Genomic DNA, 14,299 nt, shown 5'->3' with positions numbered 1-14,299 from the left:
GAGTACACTGAAGGCCAGAAATGAGCCCAGGTTTCTACTTCTGCATTTCCAGGCACTTTTAATTTCTCTTTTTTAATCTGTAAGCTTCCCAATTATGAGATGGACTTAGAAATATATATATATAGAAGGGTTGCCTTATGCTAGTCATTTTCAAGTGCATTACTTTTGAGGCATATTTGCCTGTGTCCAACATACAAAAATGTATATATTGATGTAAATGCTAAATTCTGAGACATACTGTACCCTTGCCAACACACATCTGTGCATAGACTGCATTTCAATTTAGTCCTTGCTGGATGTACTGCCTCTCAATGAAGTTCCATTCTTCCGAACTGAATGTAGTCTCTCCCACCAGATGGTAAGATAGTACCTTAAGGTAACTATCCATACCGTTTCCAGTCCGTCACTCACCCCAGTTGACTATGAAAGGTACAGTTTTCATGGCTATGACATCATGTAGCCTGGAGACAGGGGAGCTGCCTTCTTGTGCTGGTTTCTTGCTTAGTTTAGCCTACAATCCTGAAGATGGAGGGGACATGTTTCCCCACAACACTCTTTCCAAACTGTTTGGTGTTGCAACCAAAGATACTGTATTCTTCAAACTTGCCTATGCAAGAACCTCAAATCCAACACAAATCTACATTTACCTGTGGGTTCTAGTCCAAAAAACATCTGGAACTCTGCAACAGATGTTGTCATCATGTTTCCCATCATATCATCTGTCATGTTTGGATCATCTCTCATGACCCTTGGATCCAAGTAGCCAAACTGAACTAGATACTCCTGCAAGTAAGCACAGGCTAGAAGTAACTCACTTCTGCAAGCTGCAGTCAAAGCATTACACCCTTCAAAGTACAGTGGTTACTGTACTGTCACACGCTATAGTGAGGACAGATAGAGTTTGGATTGGTAATTGGATATCTTGAATTCTTGCAACTTATAACTACATGTACAGGTTATGCTTTCATTGCTCTATGTACTTCCCAAATCACTCTAGGACACACCAGCCCTTCTCAGTCTGTCAGTCTTCACTAGCCATTGCTTGACAGTGGCTTCCAATAGCAAATGTTTCCTTTAATGTGGGTTCCCAAACTGTCCCCAGCCTCAGCTACCAGCTTCTCACAGCAACAGCTCACAAATGAACCCCAGAAATTTAACTGTAACTCCTAACTTGTCCTGCTCATACTAACAGCTTGGCATGAATGAATGAATGAATGAACCACACAGAAAACGCCCTTCCTCTGTTGCTGTTTATGGGATGCTGCCTAGTAACGGCCTTGTATAGTTGCTTATTTCACGGTCAGTGCCTAACAATGGGGGTCTACATGCAAGAATAGGTACCACCTGCATTTATACTTAAAAATTCTGCATTCTGTCCACACAATGTATTGATAGATTCTGTGGGATTCTCACAATAATAAGTGACTATTTCACTAAACAGCATTAAGTGACAGGTCTTTGTATTCATTATGTTGTATATCCATTGAGACGGGAAATTAACTTTTAAATATTATTTTGAATTGTTTCATTTTTGGTCCGTTACACTATCAATCACAAAGTCAATAGAAAGTCCGTCGAGTGTAACAATTTTTAGGTTACTTCTTTATCACTTCTGCCTTACATGTTTCGGTTTAATACAACCATCATCAGAGGCACATAGTACAATCATGAAAACACTGTCGTTGTTTAAGATGTACACAGTTATGTTTGCTGCGTGAACGCTGCTACAATATGTCGATGTGTAAAAGCACAACACTTGCTAGGATTGTTGAATGCACTATCAATTCTCACATTCATCCGAAACTGCCCTCAAGTTAAAACGCCAATGTTAAAATATTTAAAAATTTAAAACATTTGATGTAAAATGTTAGGCTCCTCCTTGTTAATTCATCCCAAAGATTGGGAGATGTCAGCTTGAGGTTGTATGGCTTATGGTTAGATGTTTCCTATGTGCTGTGTGTTGTGTTGTGTGTGTTGTGTGTGGAGTACACAACACACAGCACATAGGAAACATCTAACCATAAGCCATACAACCTCAAGCTGACATCTCCCAATCTTCGGGATGAATTAACAAGGAGGAGCCTAACATTTTACATCAAATGTTTTAAATTTGTATATATTTTAACATTGGCGTTTTAACTTGAGGGCAGTTTCGGATGAATGTGAGAATTGATAGTGCATTCAACAATCCTAGCAAGTGTTGTGCTTTTACACGTCGACATATTGTAGCAGCGTTCACGCAGCAAACATAACTGTGTACATCTTAAACAATGACAGTGTTTTCATGATTGTACTATGTGCCTCTGATGATGGTTGTATTAAACCGAAATATGTAAGGCAGAAGTGATAAAGAAGTAACCTAAAAATTGTTACACTTGACGGACTTTCTATTGACTTTTAAATATTATTTTTAAGAAATATTTGCTTCAAAGAGGTAACCCTTCAAACCCTGGCATACATCTAAATAACGTTATAAATTCAATTTGTACCTCACAGATACCAAAGAGTAACTGCTGTTTATTGTGAGAACCATAGCAAACAGATATACTGTGTGGGTAAAATTCAGGGTATTTTTTGTATTAAAACAGGTGATTCACATGACTACCGCTGTGATTCATAGGGTCAAGTACCTCACAGTTACAATTCATAACCTGTATTACTATCGAGAGAAGGAAGTGCACAGTCTGTAATCAGAAAAGCAAGCACAACATCAGGATATCAGCAAACTGCTCAGTTCTGGTTCCTGCCACATGTGGGACTGCATATTACAACACGTTAAGGCTATAAGCTACAGCATCCCATCTGAAACTACCATCTCCAATTTACATTGTGTAAATGACAAAACTTTGTGAGGTAATCTGAAACACAAGAAGAAATCTGACTAATATTACAAATAATAGAATACAGATACATTCGTTTGTCATATATTTCCATGGCAAATCCAGTTCACGCGCTGAGGAGGGGCTCCTTCACAGACAACACTTGCGCACAAAATGTTGGTACAGGACAGTAGTGTCCTCCTGGATGCAAAGCTATGTAGTCTGGTACAGCTACTGACATTTCAGAGAATGTAAGGTCTCCATCTTCAGGGTGAAAATGTAAGTCAAGCAAGAGCTTGAGATAAAAGGATACTATTCTCATGCACATATGGAGTGTGACTAGACACGGATTCTGGATTGAGGACTGGATTTACTGAACTCTTACAGAATGTAACTATAAGTAAGTATTATGCTCTCACTGTACTACACACTTCATAAATCCACTACAGGACACATCAAGGCTCATATTATATGGGCATCAAACTATTCAATTGTCTCCCACTAAATTTGAAGCAATTATATAAAGATATTAAGCGGTTTAAATTAAAACTAAAAGAATTCTTGAGTTGTCACCCATTTTATACTGTGGATGAATTTTTTGTATATACTACTAGTCGGTAAGATTAATTGTATTCTGGTTCTATTCTTATGTCTTGACTTAGTTCTTTGTACTACTTATTTATCTAATGTGACTTTTCCACATCCTAAAGTATTGGATTTTATGGAAATAATAGACGAGTAATGAAAATGAAAAAAAAGCTTGTACTGACACCTGAAACCTTTGAGAGTTCTATACCGGGGGAGTTTTGTTGTATATATGGCTGATGTGTTCTTTTTTTATTTTGTTTTATATTATGAATGCCTTGACTTGTTCCTGTGGGAATGGAATGTTTGTTTTTTTTATCTGTGACTCATTTTATATCTAATGGTTGTTTCCCAGCCTGTATCTGGATCTATTTTTGAATTTGAAATAAACTGAATTGAAAGTCTTCTCAGTCTGTTATAGTCTTCACTAGACGTTCCACAGTAGCAGCTTCCAACGGCAGACGTCCCCCTCCCTCTGGGTTCCCGAACTGTCCAAAGTGTTAGCTACCAGCTCCTCACAGCAACAGCTCACAGTAACAGAGCTCCAGCGGTTATCTAATTAACTCACTGGCTAAATGACCCTGCTTTTAACATCTCAGCATGAACTGCAATTGTTGCCATGGAGACGAACATACCTGTTTGCAACAGTTGCTGTACAGTTTATTTTGTGGTTCTTACCTAGCAATGGGTCTACATGCCACAAGATGATGGAAACATGAGGCAGTAAAGGAAAGGAAAGCAAATTAAACTGTTTCCACTTGTATTCCAGTGCTCGCAATTAGTGGTTATGCTGCTGAAGCTTTTGGTCTATTATCAGAATATTCAACTTGTCTCATAAATGTACAGTATTACATTGCTTCAGGAAAAGATAAGAGAATCAGCATTATACTGCTGAATTCACTGTAATACATGAATATATACTGTTCATGTTGAGTACTGGAGAGATTGCTCCGTACACTTACCATAGCTCCCTTGTCCACAGACAAAGGTGCCCCCAGAGTTTTCCCAAAACACAGCAAAAGAAGCACGCACACACAAGACATGGCTTACTCTGAATGGCTGCTATCTATGAGCTGCACCTCCTTCTGCTCTTATCAGCACCACTGAGACACCACTGACATCAATAAAATGATAACCCAGCAACACGATACTAGTACAGGAAAAGCAAAAATGCAAATCTTATTTGCAAGATCTTCTTCTTGTGATTAAATATAAATATTTTTTACTGCAAAACACAATTAAGGTGAGCCAGCACCCAGGCAAAGACAAGAAACATAATAATTCGTTGATAAAAGGGCTTCCTGGTTCCACTGAAGCCAATTCAGCTGCTCCAGAAATTCTCAAATGGTATGGACCCCTAAGATTCATCATTCTCGTCAAAGAATCATGTTGCCATGCTGGTTCAATCCAGTTCTTGTACCCAGAACTTATTTTTAAGATGCAACCGTCCAATGTGACTACTTAAATTTTATAATTTGAATACTCATCACCCTTACATGTTTCGATCCCTACGGATCATCCTCAGAGGGCATCAATACTTTTTCGGAAACTATTATTACAGTAGATGTTAATTATATACACACATGTCTGAAATGCACAATGTACACAGTGTTCAACCTTTCACATTCACAGCAGCCTTCCTGGTGTTAAAACTTTTTAAAAATTTTTAACAACTTTCTAGTTCAAGCTTAAAATTGTAAACAACACAGCAGGCCACGAATAGACACAGAAACACTAAGAATCTGCTTTTGCAAGATAAACAGGCAGCACAGGATCAGCCACCTCCAAGAATAACAATAGGAGAATTCACACAGACCTGTATGGTTTATAAATTTTAAGCTTGAACTAGAAAGTTTTTAAAAATTTTTAAAAAGTTTTAACACCAGGAAGGCTGCTGTGAATGTGAAAGGTTGAAGACTGTGTACATTGTGCATTTCAGACATGTGTGTATATAATTAACATCTACTGTAATAATAGTTTCCGAAAAAGTATTGATGCCCTCTGAGGATGATCCGTAGGGATCGAAACATGTAAGGGTGATGAGTCTTCAAATTATAAAACTTAAATAGTCACATTGGACGATGTTGTTTCTGTCTTTGTAATTGTTAATGTGACGGACCAGAATGAAACTAATCAAATTAAAAAAAAAGTTCTTAAACGCATTCTCTTTACATTCTGGGATCTTAACTGTCCCCTTTGTTAAAGTAGTCTGTTTCAGATTTTATGAACTGAGTATTTCCCAAAGATTTCCACACAACTAGTATATTCTTAAGTTCTTAATTTAATTGCCTTGATAAAACTAGCTCAACAATAAACCATGAATGTAATCATTGTGTGTTTCCTTAACCAGCCTCCTCTCCTTATTGCAAAAAGTAAGCTTACATCATCATCATCATCAGTCTGTGAGTTTGTTTCATCTTAAAACTTTTGAATCAGTTAACAGATTTTTGCCGAGACTGGTATGACAATTATGGCACTGGGGTCCTCTCCAATATCACATATTTCAAACCACATGGCAGATGCATGATATTTTGAGGTGAAAACAAAGTAGGGATACTTTTAGGTCATGAAATGACAGTAACAGATCTTAAAAAATATGCACATTTTGATAAGGTATTTATATGTATAACATAAACTATGTCGTAAATGCAACACTTTATTGTAGTTCTTGTCCCCCATCTTTCACACTACATGTTTCGGCTGCAACCGGCCATCATCAGGTGTATTTCACTTCACGTAGCTCTCACACTGCACTCAATATTAACATTTAAATTCCAGATTTCCAATTGTTCTGCTGCTTTGCAACAGCTTGACAGACACGTTCCTGCAGCAATGAAAACATGCAACAGTAGAAAAACTGGATGCATCATTTTCTGTGAGGTCAACATCATATCAAAGGAAAACAGGCCATTAGTTCTTCCCAGAACTTCTTGTTTCAAAATAAGAAACATAGGCTAAAAAGGATGGGACTGACATTGTTATAAACATCTGATGGAAATCCTGTCTTCTGAAGGCCACATGTATTCTACAACTTTTCTTTGATCATGATGATGACATCAAAAAATTCTTTCCTCTTGGGTACCAACTTCAGTTTTGTACACTTGCATGCAATGTCGTTAAAAAGGCAAGAGGCAAAGCTATCCCTGTAACAAGCCATGGAGGCCCATAGGTTGTGAGATGTCAAGGCTCCCACATTTTCTCTAGACAATCGGCTCACAGGTGGCGGTGAGGTTCCTAGCCTCATGTGCCGGCCAGCCTTTACCCCCAGGAAGATTCCTGGTACTCATTTCTCTTTGAGGCTGCGTCAACCGCAGGGCCATAGTGAAGCTGGAAGAATTAGGTTAATTGAAAAAACTAATGACCTTGTTGAGAATTGAACCTGCGACCTTCCAGCTTGTGGCAGACTGTCTCAACCAACTATGCTATGTCTGTACAGCATTAAACATGGAAACATGCCAGTGAGGGTGCATCAATCACATCACGTTCGCACAAGCAAAGCAGAATGAGACAGTACATCGAGAAGTCTGACCTTTGGGGTTACAATGTCATGTAGTTCGGAAAGAACTCAGCATTTTGGAGGCAGATACTCTCCATGTTCATTTGTGGGGGTACTGACTCGCACTGATGGAGCTTCCATTATACCTACAATATTTTATTAATTTTGGTTTTATTCACAGATTCACCATGGTGTTACTAGTTCTTTTGAAAAAAAGATTTTAAAACTTTTAAATCTGCCTACATAATTGATGCTCTGCTGTTCATATGAGCATAATAAAAATATACTGATTTTATTTCATACACCTGAACCAATCAGTATATCAACTGAACAAAACTCTGTGACATGTGTTCTGAATGACTCATGGAACATTTATGGTTTGCATAACAACACTGTTTGCAGCTCAGCACTGAAAAGTAAGATGATCAGTGAAGATAACGTTCAGAGGATGTGGCAGGAAGCAGTTGTTGGGTGAAATAACATAATGTCCCAGCATTTGCTTGGAGGGACTTAAGGAAACCAAAAAAACATCAGCCAGAACAGCTGGTCTCTGGGACAAGATTCAAAATTATCAAGAACAGGAACATGAAACAATCTGAAGCAAATGTAGTGATGAAGATAAAGTTTCTTTACAAGTCTTAATTCCTTCACCCCCCTCCTAGAAACAATTATGTTTTACACAGGTCACTGGACAAAGCATCTCCAATCTCTTCTTTCTTCCCACAACTTTACCTCTTCAATTTATTGTCAATGTCTTCTATTACTGCACTTAACCTCCATGTTCTGGGTGATTCCATGTATCTGTTCTTTCGAGTTTAATTTCTATAGCCCTTCTCAGTATCTTCTCAAGGCCTAACTCCAGAGTCCATGTTGTGTGAAGGTTAAACCAAGCAAAGAACCACCTCTTGAGGTGATATACATATAGAACTGCCATTGAAACCAAGAACACTCAGCAAGAACTTTGAAATGATGGCTGACAGGTCTGCAATTAAATTGTGACAGCCCAGCATGCTAGCTGGGTGTGTCAATGCTGCATTCAAAACAGTCAGAAACCTTGGATGGAGGGGCTAGATGTACAAGATGACGATGTTCGTGAGTGCAACAGTTATGATTCCCCTTATCGTTCCATAACTTGTACGCTGTCAAATGATACTAACGCTCTAAACAGAGGGGCTCGACATACAAGATGACGACGTTCGTGAGTGCAACAGTTATGATTCCCCTTATCATTCCCTAACTTGTACGCTGTCAAATGATACTAACGCTCTAAACAGAGGGGCTCAACGTACAAGATGACGACGTTCGTGAGTGCAACAATGATTCCCCTTATCATTCCCTAACTTGTACGCTGTCAAATGATACTAACGCTCTAAACGGAGGGGCTCAATGTACATGACGACGACATTCGTGAGTGCAACAGTTATGATTCTCCTTATCAGTCCCTAACTTTTACGCTGTCAAATGATATTAATGCTCTAAAATATTGATTGTGTGCAGTCTCCGCTCTGCTACCACTTGTACCACTTGTACCGTCTTATGGTCTGCTACCACAGCACCGTCACTCTCTGGCACCTTTCAGCTCCGTCTACCCTTCCTCAATCGGAGGGGGAAACAGTGCTCCGTCATACGGTTCTCATTCTGTGCTCGCACGCTCCCTAAGTTAGAGTAAGGGATCCAAGCTAGCAACGAGGTAAATCTAGTTACAAATGATGGCAATCAATATAATAACAAATAACAGAATTTAATAAACACAATTAACACATAACAAAAGACAAGAATTCATCGTCATTACAGCGCACGAGCCCAAGAAATTAAACAGAACAACTCAACTAATTGCACATTTACATGCTTGCACACAGCGGCATCTAACTCGGGCAGAATGGCCCATATTTACTGGCGCAACGATTTGCCTTGGTTGCATGAAAACATAACTACTACTTTCTAGCCGGGCCACAGGCTGAGTCTAAACCAAATACACAATATAAATTATAAACACAGGTTTAACTAAACTGGTACGAGTCGCCGCCGTACTACAAACCCAACGACGGGCGACCACGGGCGATCTCGCCGGCCGCGAACCAGCCCACTACTTGCCGAAACCAATTCTGGACTCCCAGTCGAACAGGAATTTGACAATCACTCCACCTGGCTCAGCGCCGCGAGCAAGGCCCTATGGATCCATAACAAGAACTGTTCTCCGAACTCGAATTAACTTCCAAGCAAGGCTCCCAGGGGTGGAAAGGAGGGGAGAGGGCAACACCATTTGACACAGTCCCACATGGGGAGGGGGATAAGTTTAAGAACCTCGATCAAGGGGCTGGAAGCCCATGACATCATACCGGAGCCAATGCATGGCTCAATTGAGACATGAAAAAGTGGTTAGTACGAGGGGCATTCAAGTTCTAAGGTCTCCAATTTTTTTTCTCATGACTGGGAGCAGATAGACACATGCGGTTTAGTTTAAAATACGTGTGCACTCTTTGTGAATGTGTGACAGAGATGGCAGCACTGTACGGCACACAGAATTCTAGTGGTGGCGGTGAGAGAGAAGTGTTTTTGATACATAAAATGGCGACGTTTTCGTTACAAGAACAGCGAGTAATCATTCGTTTTCTCCACTTTGTGGTGCGACACCCATTGAAATTCATCGCCAGTTGAGTGAGACGTGTGGTGACGGTGTCATGAATATGAAAAATGTCCGTTCGTGGGTGCGACAGTTCAAAGAAGGCCGAACGTCATGTGACAACGAACCAAAACAATCTCGGCCTCACACCAGCCGGTCTGACAACATGGTCGAGCGACTTGAGAAAGTTGTTTTGAAGGATCGCAGATTGAGTGTGGAAAACATCGCCTCCAAAGTTAGCATTTCCGTGGGATCCGTGCACACAATCCTGCATGAAGATCTGCGAATGCAGAAAGTGCCCTCCAGGTGGGTGCCACAAATTCTGGCGGATGACCACAAGGCTGCACGCATGGCAATTTGCCAGGCAATGTTGACACATGATGAAGGCATGAATGGGACTTTTTTTTCATCAACTGTGACAATGGATGAGACATGGATGCCGATTTTCAATCCTGAAACGAAGCGCCAGTCAGCTCAGATTCACTGCCACCAAAAAATTTTGGGTAAGCACCAGTGCTAAAAAAATGACGGTGGCCATGTTTCGGAACAGCGATGGCGTAATCCTTACTCATTGCGTTCCAAAGGGCACTACGGTGACAGGGGCAGCCTACCAAGATGTTTTGAAGAACATGCTCCTTCCAGCACTGCGAGAAAAACGACCGGAAAAGGCTGCACGTGTGCTCTTTCACCAGGACAATGCACCAGCGCATTGGGTGTATGCAACGCAGCAGTTTCTTCGTGAAAACAACCTTGAAGTGGTTTCTCATGCTCCCTGACCTGGCTCCTAGCGATTTTTGGCTTTTCCCAAAGATGAAAGACACTCTCCGTGGTTGCACATTCACCAGTCATGCTGCTATTGCATCAGTGATTTTCCAGTGGTCAAAACAGACTCCTACAGAAGCGTTCGCAGCAGCCATGGAATCATGGTGTCGACATTGTGAAAAATGTGTATGGCTGCAGGGAGATTACGTTGAAAAGTGACAGAAGTTTCAAATTTTTTGTACGATTATTGTGTGAGAAAAAAATCAGAGACCTTAGCAGTTGAATGCAGAAAAAATTGACATATATACATGGTGTGTCTGCATGGCACTTACACCCCCTCAACACAGGCTATGTAATACTTCAGTATGTTCCCATGTCATATTACTTATCGGCTGTACAAATGTTTGCACTAACCTTCTAGCTGCAAAACACCAATGAACTCCACACTTCCATTTTCATGAAACTAACATCTGACCCCATTTCGTGACCATCCATCAGTTTCAGTATTTCTCTAAACATTACAACAATTCATGGCTGGACTTCCTTGGAATTGCACTGGAACCACCACGGACCAACTGCACGGGGGTAATTTGGTTGACCAGGCCCTGCTGGATCAACCTGTGCAAACGAAATTATGTATTTAATTCTTCCTAGTGTAGGTCTTTCAGCCTCCATAATGCAAGCAGTCACAATGGAATAGCAATTTAACAAGTTAGGAAATGTATTCAGATAAGACAGCTCTGCAATCACAAGAGAGAGCTGTCATTCATCTTACCAACTTTGTTTTACAGTTGTAGCGATAAGAGCTGCCCTCGGTAAAGAAGTAAATGTAGCCGCTACGTATATACATGATATCATGCAGGTCTCCAGCTATGTTGCCCCACGCTGTCATAGGCTGTGGAAAAGTTCTGCTGACACTTGGTTTCTGATGTGAATCATACACCCAGTACTGGTCTCCTGCAACCAGACAAACAGGCTCCGTACACAGACAGTTTGGCCTCCCATTCGGCCTGCACAGTTGAAGACTGAAAGGCAAAACTGATGTGTGTGGTGTGGCCGGCCAGCCAATCGTTTGGACTGTTGGCCTGTAGGAAACCCATCAGTCCGTCAGTTCTACCTGCAGGACCGTAGCACGTGACGTGTGTGACTCAGCAATATAGGCTGGAAGACCGTGACAGTGGCATGAAGCCTGCCGGTTTATCTGAGTGTGTATGGGGAAGGAACGGGAGAGGACAAACTGTGAAAGTTTTGCCTGTAAGGTCGATCGGAAGGCCCAACTGTGTGTGTATGGGGGGCCTTACTTAATGTTGAAAATAAAACACTGACAAATTCCCCATATTGTATGGCTATGAAACTCAGTTAATCAACTCTTAGGCAAAACAAGTTAGGAAATGTATGCACAACATAATAATCCTTGTGCAATTTGTCACTTCGGTATACACAAAAAACAAACAAACCAAACAAAAACAAAACAAATCAAACCAAACCACAATGAAACAAAACAAAACAAAACAAAACAAAACAGACTAAAATGAAACTAAACCAAACTTACTTACTTACTTACTTACTTACTTACTTACTTACTTACTTACTAATGGAGCTGAGCCCTTCTGGAGGAGCCGCCAATTCTGCAGCTACTCAAGAAAATTCCAGCATTTTATGGAACACGTGGGTTCATTACCGTGTTCACGAGAGCCCTCCACTGGTCCCTATCCTGAGCCAGAGCAATCCAATCCATACCATCCCATCCTATCTCTCTAAGATCCATTTTACTATTGTCCACCCACCTACGTCTTGGTCTTCCCAGTGGTCTCTTTCCTTCTGCCTTTCCCACCAATATCCTACATGCAATCCTCTTCTCCCTCATTCCTGCTACATGCCCTGCCCGCCTCATCCTCCTTGACTTGATCATTCTAATTATACTTGGAGAAGAGTACAAGTTATGAAGCTCCTCATTATGCAGTTTTCTCCAACCTCCTGTCACTTCATCCCTCTTCGGTCCAAATATTCTCCTCAGCACCCTGTTCTCAAACACCCTCAGTCTATGTTTCTCCCTTAATGTCAAGAGACCAAGTTTCACACCCATACAGAACCACAGGCAAAATTATAGTTTTGTATATTCTGATTTTTATGTTTTTAGACAGCAGATAAGAAGACAAAAGGTTCTGGACTGAATGGTAGCAAGCATTACCTGAGTTCAAAATCCTCTTAATTTCCTCCTGAATCAGATTTTGATCTGTTATTGTTGTTCCAGCCACATTTTCAAAACATATGTTTCCTATGTTTATGTTATGATCTTGACCTACATTTTGGTGATGAGACAGCAATATATACTTTTTCTCTGTGTTTACACCTCTTTACTTGCATCAGTTAAAGTTTGTGTGTTTCTCTTTATGGTATCTACATTATCACCCAGCAAATTCACATCATCGGCATAGACCAACAGCTAATGAGTCCCGTTTAGTTTCAGTCCCACTTGGTTTCCCTGGACCTTCCTAATGGCATATTCTAAAGTAAAGTTGAAAAGGAGTGGCAATAAAGCTTCTCCCTGTTTTAGACCATTCTGGATAGGAAATTTATCAGGCAAATGCTTACCTACACAGACTTTACTATACGTTTTGCCTAAACACATTTTAATCAACCTAACTAGCTGCATGGGTATCCAAAACTCTATCAGAATATTGTACAATACTTCCCTCCTAACTGAATCATAGGCTTTCTTGAAGTCTGTGAATATCTGATGTACTGTCTCATCGTACTCCCATTTTTTCTCCAATATCTGACGAATGCAAAAGATCTGATCTGTAGTTGATCTGTTACGTTGAAACCCACACTGATGATCTCCAATAATTTCATCTATATGTGGACTTAACCTTGAGAAGAATACTTGACAAAATTTTGTATGAAGTTGATAGCGGTGATATCTCCTGATAATTATTACCGTCAGTTTTATCACCCTTCTTGTGAACTGGTACAATGACAGACTCCTTCCACTGATCAGGCAATTTTTCCTTGTGCCAAATAGAAGTAATTAGATTGTGGATCTTATAACATAATATTTCGCCTCCTGCCTGAATAAGTTCTGCTGGAATTTGATCACTACCTGGCGATTTATACCGTTTCAATTTTGCAATAGCACTTTCCACCTCAAAGGGCTAGGATCAGGTATTAACGGCTCAGCTGTATCGATTTCTGTCTGCCTAACATCACTGACCTTATGTACATTCAATAACTGAGAGAAGTAGTTCCTCCACCTATTCAAAATGTTGTGGGAATCTGCAAGCAGATCACCATTCTCATCCTTCACTAAGTTACGGCTAGGCTGGTACCCCCACTTAAAGTCATTTATTCCCTTATACAGGTCTCTAATATTCTTGTTCTTACTGTTCATTGCAAGGTCATCAATTTTGTCTTTCAGATATTCCCTCTTTTTGTTCCTGAAATGCCTGCTGGTTTCACATCTTATACTTGTATTGTTTAGATTATCCCCATTTAACTCTGTTATATTTTAGCGTCCTGTTGCACTGATTTAAGTCCATGATTTATTTTATCCGTCTTCTAGTGCATACATTTATTTATCCCCTCTTTTCACTCTCACTACATGTTTCGGCACCAATGTGCCATCTTCAGGTGCTGATCCAATCCACGACAAACTAATTCATTGCATGCCTTGTCTTTACATACTAAAATAACTAAAATATATATTTATCATATATACTGACAAATGTCAAGTGTTAAAATACTAAAACTGTACAGCATATTTCTTTCCTACGTCGTGTTTCATTACGCGAGTCACGTCTATCATCCTCTGTTGGAGCACTCTTTCACTATCGTGTATTGTGCTCTGTGTTGCGTCTCGCTCCTGTGACTGCGTGTGTTATAACATATATATGTTATATATATTTTAGTTATTTTAGTATGTAAAGACAAGGCATGCAATGAACTAGTTTGTCGTGGATTGGATCAGCACCTGAAGATGGCACATTTGTGCCGAAACATGTAGTGAGAGTGAGA

General features: G+C 40.2%; 2 protein-coding genes across 10 annotated transcripts in view; both read right to left on the bottom strand.

The window, feature by feature from the left end:
• LOC111865495 (macrophage metalloelastase) overlaps positions 1 to 4,465 on the bottom strand; it is a 45,490-nt gene extending 41,025 nt beyond the window's left edge. Inside the window, exons 1-2 of the transcript XR_002842979.2 lie at positions 4,367 to 4,465; positions 648 to 783 (exon numbers count right to left, since the gene is read on the bottom strand). The gene's annotated coding sequence lies outside the window, so the exon portion shown is untranslated. The remainder of the gene's footprint in view (positions 1 to 647; positions 784 to 4,366) is intronic.
• LOC111865497 (matrix metalloproteinase-19-like) overlaps positions 4,464 to 14,299 on the bottom strand; it is a 76,518-nt gene continuing 66,682 nt past the window's right edge. For 7 of the 9 annotated variants that reach the window (XM_033751836.1, XM_033751842.1, XM_033751837.1 and 4 more), the window contains 3 exons: positions 11,061 to 11,242; positions 10,700 to 10,903; positions 4,467 to 4,554 (listed from right to left, as the gene is read on the bottom strand). In XM_033751836.1, the coding sequence (XP_033607727.1) occupies positions 10,814 to 10,903; positions 11,061 to 11,242 (272 nt within the window). In that variant the 3' untranslated portion in view covers positions 4,467 to 4,554; positions 10,700 to 10,813. Of the gene's footprint in view, positions 4,555 to 6,775; positions 9,071 to 10,699; positions 10,904 to 11,060; positions 11,243 to 14,299 lie in introns of those variants that run through there. The other 2 variants (XM_033751843.1, XM_033751841.1) reach the window with 2 other exon arrangements.

Source organism: Cryptotermes secundus, unplaced genomic scaffold (genome assembly GCF_002891405.2).
Source record: "Cryptotermes secundus unplaced genomic scaffold, Csec_1.0 scaffold454, whole genome shotgun sequence".
Lineage (NCBI taxonomy): Eukaryota > Metazoa > Arthropoda > Insecta > Blattodea > Kalotermitidae > Cryptotermes > Cryptotermes secundus.
Note: the sequence above shows the minus strand (reverse complement) of the source record. Positions and strands in the feature narration are given on the sequence as shown.